Source organism: Pseudopipra pipra, chromosome 5 (assembly GCF_036250125.1).
Source record: "Pseudopipra pipra isolate bDixPip1 chromosome 5, bDixPip1.hap1, whole genome shotgun sequence".
NCBI lineage: Eukaryota > Metazoa > Chordata > Aves > Passeriformes > Pipridae > Pseudopipra > Pseudopipra pipra.
Window position 1 is genome coordinate 6,903,682 of NC_087553.1, and position 14,281 is coordinate 6,917,962.

The 14,281-nt window shown below is 38.8% G+C and overlaps 1 protein-coding gene across 1 annotated transcript in view; it reads left to right on the forward strand.

Annotated features, from left to right (window-relative positions):
- ANO2 (anoctamin 2) overlaps positions 1–14,281 on the forward strand; it is a 154,985-nt gene that overhangs the window by 112,255 nt on the left and 28,449 nt on the right. Inside the window, exons 15-18 of the mRNA XM_064654295.1 lie at positions 5,799–6,000; positions 10,242–10,353; positions 11,666–11,723; positions 12,573–12,673. Of these exons, the coding sequence (XP_064510365.1) occupies positions 5,799–6,000; positions 10,242–10,353; positions 11,666–11,723; positions 12,573–12,673 (473 nt within the window). The remainder of the gene's footprint in view (positions 1–5,798; positions 6,001–10,241; positions 10,354–11,665; positions 11,724–12,572; positions 12,674–14,281) is intronic.

Genomic DNA, 14,281 nt, shown 5'->3' on the forward strand with positions numbered 1-14,281 from the left:
AGGCTGCTTATGGAAGGGCTGTTGGCTGGATGACTTGCTGTTATGGCAGCAGCTCATTATTAGGTTTTGCCTCTCCCATGGGATTTCTCCTCCATCCTCTGTTATCCACCATGCATTTGGTTGTGAGCACAGTATTATGTGTCTCGGTCACAGTGACATTCAGAAGCATTGAGCCTTCTGAACAGGTGACAAAAGGGTGAAATACAGCAGTTGCTGAGGAGTATTTGTCCAAGGCACATTCAGGGATGGACTGCACTGTAGTTGAGGAAGATCATGGTACACAATCCTCACCTGAGAACAAGAATGAGGTGTGCAGGTCAGCCGATTCTGAAGTGTGGACACCACTGTCCTCACGAAATTTTCAGCAACGCATAAACACATCATCAAGCTGCTGAACAATAGGAAAGAGTGGCTAACAAACTTTAAATTACATTGTAGAGGATCCCATTATCCCTCTGGTTAGTGTAATTGCTGACTGAAAGCTTGTTTTCACATCTACAGCCAGTATAAAATGGCCATGAAGTAGGCCTGTTTACACCATCGGAGCATCTAACATGGAAAATTCACTTTAGGCCTAAATTATTTTAAAATACCTAAGTGTATTTCTAATTTACTCAAACTTGCCTGTATTGCAACAGATGTCCTCTGAAGATTTTTTTTTTTTTTTTTTACTGACAAGCAAAAACATTTTGTGCTCAGACGGAAGACGACTTAATGTCTACACGTTCATAAATACATACACATATATTTATAAAGATGTATGAATTGTATATTAAGCACATTTTCTGTACGTATTAGGTGTGTCCTTCATATATATATGTATGTATTTGCAATACCTTGAGTTAGTTTACCATCCTGAGGCAATACCAACCATTTGCTTTTTAGACAGAACCTCTAACTGGCACCAGTCATGACTTCACTTAAAGCGGAGTATACTAAGCATGACTAAGCATATATCCCTGATTTAGCTTCTACAAGTCATTCTTTTGCAGACAAGGTGCTTACATGTGCTCTTGACTTTAACCACATGTTTAAATCTGCCCTAAGCATGAGCTTAAAGTGCTTTCCTGAGTCATAGCCTATGTATTACATTCCCTGCTCACTGTAACTTCTTAGAGAGATTTATGAAGGGTTTATAACCTACAGTTTGTGAGATGTAAAATTCAGAGCTCCAATTCTTCAACTTCTGTTAGAGACTAATGGAACTAGGCTGACTTTCACCATTTGGTGAAATGGGTACAATGATTTTTTTTAGAATATTTTGAACATTATTTATATGTAGGACAACTTGCAAACCTTGGATGGAATTCAAGCCAGCTCTTGATGAGGGAGAGCTGGCTCTGCTTTCCTATGTGGACATTACAATCTGCTCTTTATTGTATGTGATGTTTCCTTTTTTGTCTGCTAGATTAGTTAACCAGGAATTGGAAACATAAAGTTTGTTGTTGGTCTGTGCAATGGAATTGTACTGGGGAAACTTAATTGGTCTGGTCTACCTCCGTTATTCTCACAAATCTTTTTAGCTGTAAGCACTAAACATGTAATAGGTAATGAAATCTTTAATTTACATGTGTGTTTGCATTTCTACAGCACACAGGCAGAGAAGACTCAGACATACACACACACACACAGACATTGCAATTGCGAGTGCTGCAGAAGTGATTGTTGAATTTTTAATACCCCCTGTTTCAGGCCCAAAGGGTCTGGTGTCCCAAATCCATAGGCTTTGTCCATGAAGATGTCCACATTACTATAGAAAGATGCTGTTGTGTTCCGTCCCCCACCTTTACATCCCGTATTTTCCCTGATGATTCTTGAAGCTGCGAATGGTATTCTAATTGTAAAATCTTTCCTCTTTTTTTTTTTACTCTTTATTTCTGTACTTTTTTTGTGTCCTTCGCTTTTGTAAATCCTCCTTCATGAACTCTGTTCTTTTTTTTTTATTCCTTTTTGTTAAATCTGCAGGTTGAAAAAAAACTTTGTGTTTGTTTCTCTTGCCCAATCGGTCATATTTTACACCACCAAATAATTTCAAGGATTGTTTTACACATTTATGAATGCTTTAAAGTCTGGTCACAGTTCTTTTGTTGTACACAAAGCCTCAGTGGACTGCAGAGGGGGCCGCAGATCCAGCCTTGATTTAAGCAACGTCTTTTGCAGGGATTTTAGGACAGAAGCTCACAAGTCTTATTTTTGCCTTGTAAGATCAATGGTAGCAGGAGATCTGAGCTCAGCTGGGCATCTACAGGTTTCACTTGGGTGTGATTAGTGATAACGTATGTCACACTTAATAAACTCCATATTTAGAAGGTGAATTTTGTGGCAAAGATTTCTGAGCGTGTGATGAAAATGTTGGTAGCTGCTGGAAGGGAGAAGGATGGTGCAGGGCAATGCCATCTCTGGAGCCTTTCTTTGTGTGCAGCACGTTTGGCTCAGTCAGAGGAAGGAAGAAAACCAATCTGTGTCGTGGCACAAGAGCTCAGCCTGTTCTGCCTTTTGGACCCTTTTGCCTCTTCTTACTCACATGGTGTAATACTTGACTCTAGAATAGCTCTACTGGGGAGCCAAAGAACTATTTGGACATTAAATTTGTTATCCTACTTGGATGAAGGTAGCAGTGTAGCCCACGGGGTTTTATAGCTTCCTTCTCAGATCTAGTTTGCTTTCCTGTTTGTCTTCATTCATACCAGGCTCAGTAGGTGACCTTTCCTGCAGCCAATTTTCACATCTGTTTCTAAGCAGTTCAGTCCTTGACGGACTAGTTTAGACGTTCAGGGAAGAAAGTGTTGGCCACAGCTGGGGGGGAGAACTGGCCAGATGAAACGTTGGCAATGACAACAAAACACAAAGCGGGCACTTGAACAAAAGGTGACTACCTGACCTGGAATTTGGGCAAAAGAGGTATTTTCAGGAATGAGAGAAAAGCTATGAAGGTACAGGAACCATTCTTTCCCTCTCAGTGACTGTCTGGGGAATGAGAACTGTGCTCTCACTCACCGTGCAGTCCTACAAGCCCTCCTCAGTTTTCTCTTGTTGCTGGATGCACAGGCAATGAAGACTCCTAAAGGAGTGTTTTTCCATCTGTATCTAAGCAGATGTTTAAAAACATCTAGGCAACTGACAGTTTCTGAAGCTCTGGTGCTTTTGCAAAGCAAATATTTTTGTTCTTTAAGCAAATAAAACATTTTTTTTTGGTAACTTTGTATACCTTGCAATTGCACTGCATGAATGGAGGAGGCCAAAATAGTGCATTGCTCTGATAGTATCTCACTCTCCAGTAACCTTCCTCATTGCTATGGATCCCTTCCATCCTCTGACAAGGTTTAAGAGTTTGCTCGTTCATCTTCCATGATCTGAAGTTTCCTCTTTCTCTGTTCAGTGATGACTGTCCTTGACTCTCCTTCCTCTACTGTTGAGATATTCCTAAGTGGAAACTGTGATGGGAAAGGTACCTGTGGAGGCCCAGAGAGCTCATCATCTCCAGAATGATGCATTCAAGTTTGCTGGTTTCCCTTGTCCACCACCACAGTAAAAACTTTCAAGGAAATCCACAGGGAAAAGAAACAGGAAAAGAGTGTTAGGAAGGTGATTAAGAGGAAAGAATCTGTGGCTCCAACTGAGAACAAGAAAGGATCTCAGGATAACTGTAGAGGTGGAAGGTGAATTAGATTAATTCCAGGTAGTGCTGTTTTTTTCCTCTCTTTACTGGGGGTTTTACTCTCTACTGTAGAGATTGCAATGAACAAGTAAGAAAAAAGTTATGGTCTTTGTGTTCCTTCACCACTTCTGTCATAGCAAGAGCTGAGAAGGGAGTTCAGCATGAATCAGATTTCTTTCTGCATGGTTGGTAGGTAAGTCAAAAGAAAAAAGAGAAAAACAGATACAAAAATTATAAATATTCTCTCAACACAATTAAAACTGCAAAACAAAAGGAAAGAATATTTTATGCCATTGGAAAAGTTTTCAGTTAAATTTGTTTAGGCTCAGATTTTTTTATTTAGACCATTATTTGAACAAAAAATATTAGCATGAAGCAAAAACTCATCATTCACCCACATTTCATTTAAAATTATTGAAACAGGTCTTTAAAAAGTAAAAATTAGATACTTTACAAGATCTAATATTTCATTACTATTTTCTGACAAAACTTATTTGTGAATTTCATCTGATATCTCCAGGAGTTTCTCCAAATCATTATCTTTTTGTATGTTTACTAGTTCTCCATTAAGGCAAAATGTGCCTTGTTTTCACCTTCAACCTTTAATAATGCTCCGAATCTCATTCTGGTTCTTTTGCAATAGTTCCTTTTCATGCAACAACCTTCCTCTGCATACAGGAATTCAATAAACTACTGCTGGATCATTAAAATGAGCTGTTAAATTTCCTTAAACCCATGTTGTGAATCTGGGCCCCTAGGCCAAGTGAAATAATTACAATAGTCTAATCTTTCACATTTAGGTAGTCTCTTTCATCTGAGGATCTCAAGATGTTTTACCTAAAATAATGAATGTACACTGGAATTCTTGCCAAAGGCAAAAATGAAAGAGAAAAATGCATCTTCTCCCCCTTTTTCTGCTCTGAGTATGAAAATTTGCTATTTTTTATTGCTATTTTATTGATTTTTTTTTCACTGCGCAGTGTTTTAGACTTTTTTTTTTTTTTTTTTTTTTTTTTTTAAAACCAGAATACCATAGGCCTGTGAAATTCAAATTCTTCTTGTGGGAACTTGACCTTAAGTAGCAGGACTGACTTTCCTCGTCTCATGGGTCAAGGCCAACCCATGAGGGATGCCAAGGATACCAATTGATTTCTGGGACACAAATGTAAAGTGAAGCCCTAGTAACCCTTCTTAGGTTAGTCTTAAAACAATAATAACAGGGGAAATTATTTTTTATTAGTTTGTAAGTTGCCACTTCCACTGTGCAGAGGTGGGGTGGTTTCAGCCAGGAAAGCCCATTTACCTACATACACGTGAAGGCCCTTCAGTCCAAGGCATCTGAATCTACTGCCAGAGAAAAAGACCTTGCTCAGTAGCTGCATCTGAACCCAAACAACCCGAGTTTCACCACATGAATGATGTGTGTAACTTTAGTCAGAATGGATATGGCAACTTCAGGAGTAGAATCAGTGTCACAGAATCATGGAAAGGCTTGGGTTGGAAGGGACCTTAAGGATTATCTACTTCAAATCCCCCTGCCGTGGGCAGGGATGCCATTCATACAATCATGTTGCTCAGAGTCCCATCCAACCTGGCCTGGAACACTTCCAGGGATGGGGCAGCCATAGCTTCTCTGGGCAACCTGTGCCAGGGCCCCACCACCCTCATTTTTCAATACCATCTAACCTAAATATCTTCTTTTTTTTTTTTTTTTTTTTTTAGAACCATCCCCCCTTGTCCTATCACTACCTGCCCATGTAAAGTTACTCTCCCTTTTTTTTATAAACCCCCTTGCCCTTTAGGTACTGAAAGGTGCTATAAGGTCCCTCTGGAGCCTTCTCTTCTTCAGGCTGAATAACCCCAACTCTCTCAGCCTGTCCTCAGAGGAGAGGTGCTCCAGCCCTCTGATCGTTCTGTGACACTTGAATTGTTGTGCCAGCTTGGAGTTCTGCACCCATTTTCTTATTTGTGTCCCTGTCTGTGAGTTTCGAATTCTCACATTTTCGTTTGATTATCCTCATATTATCGTGTTGCTCTAAGAAATAACTCATACCAGTTCATGGAACTAACCCAACATCACAGCTTCTGTTTAAATGCCAGTAGCAAACTTGGACTAACCCATGTGTGCATTTCTTTGCAGATTATGCTGACGTTTTCAGCAGTTTTTGGTGTCATTGTGTACCGAATTACCACTGCAGCAGCTCTGTCATACAGCACAAATCAGACAACCAGGTCAAATGTTCGAGTGACTGTGACTGCCACTGCTGTCATCATTAACCTCGTGGTGATACTTATCCTTGATGAAATTTATGGAGCTGTTGCCAAATGGCTGACAGAAATTGGTAAAACTATCTCACCACATTCCTCTCTAGTACATTACAAGTATTGACATGAGGGGATGCAAGGAGGCTCTAGTGGGAATATTTCCTCCTGGAGAGCGCCAGAGAAAATATTCTCAAGCCTGTGTAGGGTGAGGTGCTCAGGAGGTGTTCAGGGGGTCAAAGCTGCAGCATGGAACCTGTCCCTGGCAGGGATAATGAGCTTGGCCATAATGCCACGTTAATGGAGCAGGGCTGTTTCCAGGGTGTCAGCTGGTATTTATGCACTGGCTCTGTGCCAAGGTCCACTTATCTAGACCTCCTTGAGCATTTTTGCCCTAGTGTGTGTTTTGAATATACCTCTTTAGGGCTGGGAGCTGGGTTTACTGACAGTCATTAGGTTGTTTCAAAGGTTTTGATGACTCTGGCAAAAGCTTACCATGGTATTATTAACCATTTCTTTACCACTCAAATTCTTTTTTTTTTTTGGTTTTAGAGGCATGTCTGGGCTGGACTTTTTATAATGATACCTATTTCAGTTAGAGGTTGGCAACATATTTAAGTCCTTTAAAGGCAAGTCATTCATTGGACTAGTACAGAGATTTAGGCTAGAGTATTGTTTTGTTATATACACTAGGCCAAAGATGTTTACTAGAAGGGGTTTAGACTGGAGTTTTGTTTTGTTCTATAAATTAGACCAAAGGTGTTTACTGAGAGGGTCTCAACATGCAGTTCTTACAGCTACTATTATAGATATTATTTCCCACATGTTCACACGTCACCTCTAATTCTAGATGCTTCAAAGTCTAGGAACATGAAGTTGTTTATTCCAAGCAACCTCAAAAGCCTTTAACTATAGCAAGTGCTCTACCTGTTAGTTTTGGGCATCTAAACTTAGACACCTAAATTAGAAACTTTATGACAATTGGTGCCTGATTACATCACTGCAAATTGCAGGTTCCCTCCCTACAAAACCTGCAGTGATGTGAAGCTGGCTGGAACCAGCAGACTCCAGATTAAAACCTTGAAGAACTCTTAAGACTTCTGTTTCTTGTTCTCACTTTCTCTGGATGCTTTTAAAGTCACAAATGAATAAAATATCTTTTAGTCCTGTTTTTTGAAAAACAGGATAGTTTTGTAGTTGAGATAATCCTGAATCTTTGAAATGTGGTCCTGTGGTTTTACCAGTAAGGACAGCCTATTAGTTTAGATTAAATTCATAAAGTGTTTGAAAGAGATGAAGAGAAAGCAATTAATTTTCACAAAATGCCACTGTACATGGTTAACTTTATTTAGGCAACATTCCTAATCATCAATCAGATGTTTTGTTTAAGAACAAAACAGTCAGAATAATCTCTAGTGCTACAAATTACAAGAGTTAGAGAGTTCATTTAGGCAGCTTTCACCAGTGCTAGACTCAGATGCCAAATGCAATCAAAATGTTTTAAAAAAATTACTATTCATGCATGCTGATAAATGCTCCTTAACTTTTGAACTTTCATTTTGCTGAGCAGAGCAAAACATACTCCATTCTCTTTTCACACTGCAGTTAATTGACAAGCTGAGGAACACACTTGTTGGGCTGGAGGAATAGCTCTTGACAGCATAGGTTGCTATTGCAACCCCAAGTACCCTTGAATCTTTTTCAACTGAAAAGTTACATCTGTGAGCACAAGAATTGTACCCCTGACAGCAATTGCATTCATCATAGGGTCAAAGTCATGGATCTGCCTCAATACCTGCTCAGTCAGTGCTTGGTGGGGGGGAAGAAGTAGTTTTGTTGTGATCAATACAGAGAGCTCGCACAGGACGGACTAGGACTCCTCTTGTAGGCCCAGCCCTGGTGCTCCCTTATCACAGATCAGACCAGCCAAAGTGCAGATTGTATCCTGGCATTCCCAGGTTGAACAGATCATCTTCAGTAATCAGGTGGTGCCAGATTACACTTACAGCTCATGTGCTCTACTTGTAACTTAGAACCATAGAATGGTTTGGGTTGGAAGGGACCTTAAAGAACATCCCGTTCCAACCCCCTGCCATGGGCAGGGACACCTGCCACTATCCCAAGTTGCTCAGAGCCCCATCCAACCTGGCCTTGGACAACCTCTCTGGGCAACCTGTGCCAGGGCCTCATCACCGTCACAGGGAAGAATTCACTGAGGCCAAGGAAGAACCAGTCAAACAGGGATAAAAACCCAAACAACTTGTGTTTGTGACTTACAAAAGCAGAAGCTCCTTCAGTGAGCTCAGACTCATTCCACAGTTATCTCAGCTCATTCTCCCCCTGGAAGGTTTCAGCTGCCCAATTTGGGTGTAATATGCACAGCCCACCATAATTCATCTTTTTGGGAGGTGTGGGGGGGAAAGTTTTCTCTGTTCTTAAAACACCTCTTCTGGCTGAATGCATTTCTTGTGCAGCAGACTCGACTGGCTAGAGGACAAATTCTACACATGCCTCTACGGCTATGGTATAGCATGTCTGAGTGTGGGGAGGGAGAGAAGTGCTGTGTGAGCCTCTGGGACCATATAAGGTGTGCAAATGTTCATCCAGAGGCTGAGCTCATCCTTGGGGGGGTTCTCTGTGAGGCAAAGATTGGGATTTTTCTCCCTCAAATTAAGAACACACCGCTGTTACTTGATATTCCTGCTGCCCTGAGCTGTTCTCCTATGGATCTATTCAGCATGTGGGATCACCTACAAAATGTCCAAATCCCTTGAAGGTTTAATTAAGCTTTTCTATACATATAGGTGAACAAAGCCTTAGGGCTCATCAGATTGTGCACTGATTTTTAATGAAAATATAGTTGAAAGTATCACAAATAAAGCCTGGCAGTGGAGACTCATTAAGCTGGCAATTCCTTTAGTGCTCAAAAAAGCCATCATGCTTCTTTTTTTTAAGAAAAAAACCCAAAAAAACAAAGCAAACAAAACAACCAAACTGTGCCCAAAACAAAACTGTGCAAGTACAGCAGTATTCTCAATGAAATCCTTAAAGGCAGAGCTCTGCATCTCCTTATTATTCCCCACTTCTGTTGTGCCACAGAAACTCAGCCAAGAATAATAAAGTTAATTATAAAGTTATCTGTTCTTACATTAGTTACAGCCCAGGATGAGTGTGGAAATACAACAGTTTAATCCCTATAGAATATTTTAAAGGGAATTCTACCGTCCATTTGAAAAACCTATGTCTTATATGTTCTGCTGCTAAAAAATTTCCATGGAAATTGGAAATAAATCTGGGAACATAGTAATGAATACGGGAAATGTTTAAGCCACATTTTTACAAATTATCTAAAGAAATCTAGAATGTGCCTTTATTTTGCATGGCAATTAATAATTCAGTTAATGCCTGATTCAAAAAGGAGCTTAGTTTTGTGTTTAGCAGTAAGCACACTAACAATCTCATTACAGAAAAGAAGGTTTGTGTACACAAAGCTAAGGAGGCTTTTAAGGTGTTTTTTTCTGGTTGAAAGTCTTGGTACTTTGCTTTCATCATTCATGAATTGAGAATATTAATGTTTTTTTATTTCAGTTGTGTAACTGATATACTTGTGTATGTTAATATCCGTAGTCTTACATGCATCAAAGTAATTGATACTAATTTTACTTTGTGCAATTGAATATCAAGATCCAATTTTTTTCCCTCTCAAACTCCAGATAACTAGGAGGAGAACCATGTAAATATATCTTTTCTATCTATTTTTATTGATATATACATTATGATAAGAAATATATGTATTTAGTACTTATATTTGTATTAAAATGTATGTATTTAATAAGAGATGCCAGAGCAAATGACAGAGGAGATCTGTGCTAAAACTTCATATGACCTGAAGCAGAGATAAGCTCATGGCATCTGCCCAGGTCTCTCAGTAAGAGAATTAAAAAGGCTGGAAAAGTGAGGTATGGTCAGGTCCAGGGCAGATTTCAGAATCTGTTGGGGTTTTTGCCACCAGGGTATTGGACAGACAATCAAGATTAACTTGGGATGAGCTGTCAGAGGCCTGTCAGAAAAACATGTTCATTATGTTGTCATTATTAATGTTTCTATCAAAGAGCCTCCAATTCCCATCTGGAAATTTGAGAAGACTCTGGAAATCAGACCTAGTGTGCTTTGCTACAAATTAAAAGTACAAAATCAAAATCAGTATGATCTCAAAGTTTGCAGGTTGTTTTATGGGTTTTTGAGTGTATTTGGGGATTCAGGGATTTCTACACATTTACTAATTCAATTTTCTTGCTTTATTGGGTTTTTTTCCCCCCAGAAATACCAAAAACAGAGAAAACCTTTGAGGAGAGACTGATTTTGAAGGCGTTTCTACTGAAGTTTGTGAATTCTTATGCACCAATTTTTTATGTTGCCTTTTTTAAAGGAAGGTAGGATAAAGATCCTTTACATATAGATATATATGTGTATATGTATTCCTATATATGTCCATATTAGTTGGATCTGTGTTTAAAAATGGGCACTAAGGGCTACCTAACTATGGCCTGGGACTGAACAGCTTCACCAGCTCTGCAAAAAATATCATAAACAGGGTTGTTTAAAGCTGTCCTTTGACTGGCAGGGCATGATGTTGAGTACTGGCCTGAGCCTTGTTCTGAACTGCGACCAGTTCTTTTTAAAATAAGAGTAATCCCCAAAAGGGTGTTGCTTTTAAAAGTGAAAGGTAGTGCTTACAGGCCTTCACCTTCCACATTTTAGCAAATTTTCCTTGAGGCATCATCCAGCAAAGAGAGGTTTTCCTGTCTCGTTTAAAATTACGGAACTATTTTTTTTCTATTCGTTTCTCATCGTTTTGCATTTTTATCCTATATCAAGTTAAATTAAGGAATGGTTATGGTCAACTGGAAGCTGAGGTTTGGCAAATGAACTGATTGACCAAAAAGCTAATTCAGCTGTCCTGCTAAATAAGTGTGACTTCCTATGGGTTCAGGATCACTGTCTTTTGGGACCAGGTCATCCACATGCTTTTGAATGGGAAGCTTAAAATGATTTTCTAAAACTTTGGCAAAAAAACTGTTTAGAACATCCTCTGGATTCTGTTCCATATCATTTTTCTGTTCCTTTTGGGGGCTGTAAAATTTGTTAATCTGTAGTCTTCACTAATCCTATTCAGCATCTTTGATTTGAGGGTTAATGATACATTTTGCCAGTAGTTGTAAAGACTGTAAGGCCCCAACGAAAAATATCACTGAATTCTTTATTTTTTTGACCATATTTTTGTATTGTATGGTTATAATAAAATCAAATCTCACTGTTTCCCCCTGTGTTGTCAGAAGAGTCTTGATTGTGTATAGATGTGTAAATAATTCTATTCAGGCATTACTCAGATGCAAGAGAATATGAGTTAGGATATGTGTTCCTATTTCTATTTGTGATCTCTAATCAAAAGAGGGAATTTGTTATTATTTTGTTTTAACAAAGAAAACATATTTTATTAAAATTATTTTATCAAGACATATCAGAAAACAATTTGTAAAGGCCTACTGCTTTGAAATGATTTTGAATGATCAAAATTGAGTCAGTGCTGAGCCTTTTAAAATTCATATTGAAGAAGCTACTTCTGAAACATTGTAGCTAATATGAATGAATAATTATGGTGTTAAAGGCAGCTTATTTTCCTGTTTTTTTATTAGTTCATATTTCCCATTTGTATATTATTTCATAGATTGTTGTTGCTTTCAGGTTTGTTGGCCGTCCTGGTCGTTACGTGTATGTGTTCGAAGGGTATCGAATGGAAGAGGCAAGTACATATAAGTACATATGAAATTAAAACACCAAAAAAATCGTTAACAGAGAGAAATATGTATACAGTGTATAGACAATAAGGGAAAAATAGAAAACACATTAAAACAAGAGGTTAAATCTTCACCGTAAATAGACAAAATCCAAATTTTCCATCTAAGGCAATTTTATATTCTTTCTCTCTGCAGTTTTGAGTCCTTCATGGTCTCTCTCAGGTGAAGCCTCACCATTTCTATGCTTTACAACTGAGCACTTAGGCACAAACAGTACATGATTTGATTGAGGCCATTGGGAAACTTGAATCTTGCTTCTCCTTCTAGATCACTAGAAGCTTGGAAATTTTAATAGCCATTTTAATAGCCCATTGCCATTTGGTGCTAAACCTGTAATTTTTTTTTTCTTTTCAAAATTCCCTTTAATTGCTGTTGGTATTTCCTTGAAAACTGATAGATGTGCTCAAGGTTTTACAATAAAGCTTACATATAAGTCTTTGCAAGATTGAAGCCTTTCTTCCCCCCTGGGAGACATCAGGTTGGGAGAGTATTGGTGATACTGCATTATGTTTATTACATTGATTATATAGTAAATATTTTTAAAGGAAATATAGTAGCCCCAGGGCACAGTAAGTTATTTCAGAGCTCTGCATATTTTCCATAATGGAGTTTTATGAGTGGAGATGAAATACCTTGTCAAACACAGAATTGCAATGATGGATGAGCTCCGTGCTCCCACACAAATTGGTGGCAAGGGCAACGGGCACATGGAGACATTGGGAGCTCTCCCAAGTGGGTGATTTTAAATTAATCCTCTTAATCCCTTCACACTCCATGGTTTTGTTTAATTACAGTGTGCTCCAGGAGGCTGTTTGATGGAACTCTGCATTCAGCTGAGCATCATCATGCTTGGAAAACAACTGATTCAAAATAATCTGTTTGAAATTGGAATCCCGTATGTATCCCAGCCTTCTCCATTACCATGCCTTATTCCCATGACACAGTAAATTAAAGGCTTGATCCTTATTCAGCTGAATGGGAACTTTTGCCACTGCCTTCAGTGGATTCTAATTGAATGTGATGATAAATCACATTTTTGGTTGTGGTGAAATGATCTGGCTGTATTTTACATTGAATAATTGGCTATATCTGCAGCAAATGGCTTAAAGAAAGTGATTGAATATATTAAATAATTGATTTAAATTAATTTTAGAAACCTGGAAAAACAGGCAAGGTGTGATAGATCTCTTGGGAAGTTTTAGAGAAGCTTTTGGTATAGCAGTATTGAATATAAATTAGTTTAAAGTGGAGGAGAGCTAGCATGGGGAAAAGCAATAGCTCATCAAACATGTTAAAATCTAGTATTTGATCTATGACTATTTTATGGATTTACAGATGAAATGCACACATTTCCAAGGTGTCTGTGTGTCAGTGTGTCACTGTGTGAGGCCAGAGCTGGAGTATGGGAGAGATGCTGTCACTGCAGTGGCTGCCAAGGATTCTCAGGGCACAGTCCTCTGCTGCAAATACAGCAGGAAAACCCTCTCTGTCTGTCACCAGTGCCAAGGGGATCTTCAGGCTCTGAGAATCCACTGAGAATGTCCTGCTTCTGCCTCTTGGAAAGTTTGCTTCCTGGTGGCAGTGGCCTGTGAAATGTAGCAGAGGAGGAGTCTGACTTAGATGTCTCAACTCCACTGAAATTAGTCAGGATCTTTGAGCTCTGGTGTCAGCAGCTTTTGGGTCACAGCCATAAGGAAGGCCTTGAAGATGTTAACTAGAAACCAAGACAAAAGACAGAAAAGATAGGAAATATATTTTAAATGAACCATTTTCCTCCCTTTTCCAAGCAAGATCTTTTTTTTCTTGGAAGGAATTTAAATAGAAAAAAAAAAATCCCAAACAAATCAGATGTGGATTATGGATGGTTTCATTATTCTTGTGTCAAAGTTCAATAGGGAGGCCTGTTTTCTGTCTACATCTCATTGGGTTTACATTTTATATTGAGAAAAAGATGGTAAATCATTCCCAAAATATCTGACATGTTGAAGGCTTAAAGCTTTCTCAGTGTAATCCTGGGTGACATGTTTCTCGTCTTCCAAAAACTTACTGCTACTGGACTTTTTTAATGGTGATTTTATGATGTTGGAAATACTGTATTTATTATTTTTGACTCATGAAAGCACAGGCTGATCCAGTCCAAACAGAAATTCATGTAAAATTATTTCTCATTTCCCTCACTTTGTTGCAAGAATGTGACCATTTCATCCCATTTTTCTCCTGCATTTCTTCTCACCCACCCTTCTGCCAACAAACTATGGTGGCCTCAATTTTTAAAACTGTTTAGAAACAAACATGCTTTCATCCTCTCCTCCCTAGATAAATAATCATTTCAGTCATAATGCTATCTCGTCATCCTGCAATAAGCATACCTAGTTTCCCCTTGCTTGTCTTCATTCTCAAGAAAATCACGTATATATCTGTAGGGCTCAGCCCTTCTCACCAGAGCTGTTTGCACCAGGAGAAGCACAGTGCTTTAGTGAACCCTTAATTAAATTAGGGTTAG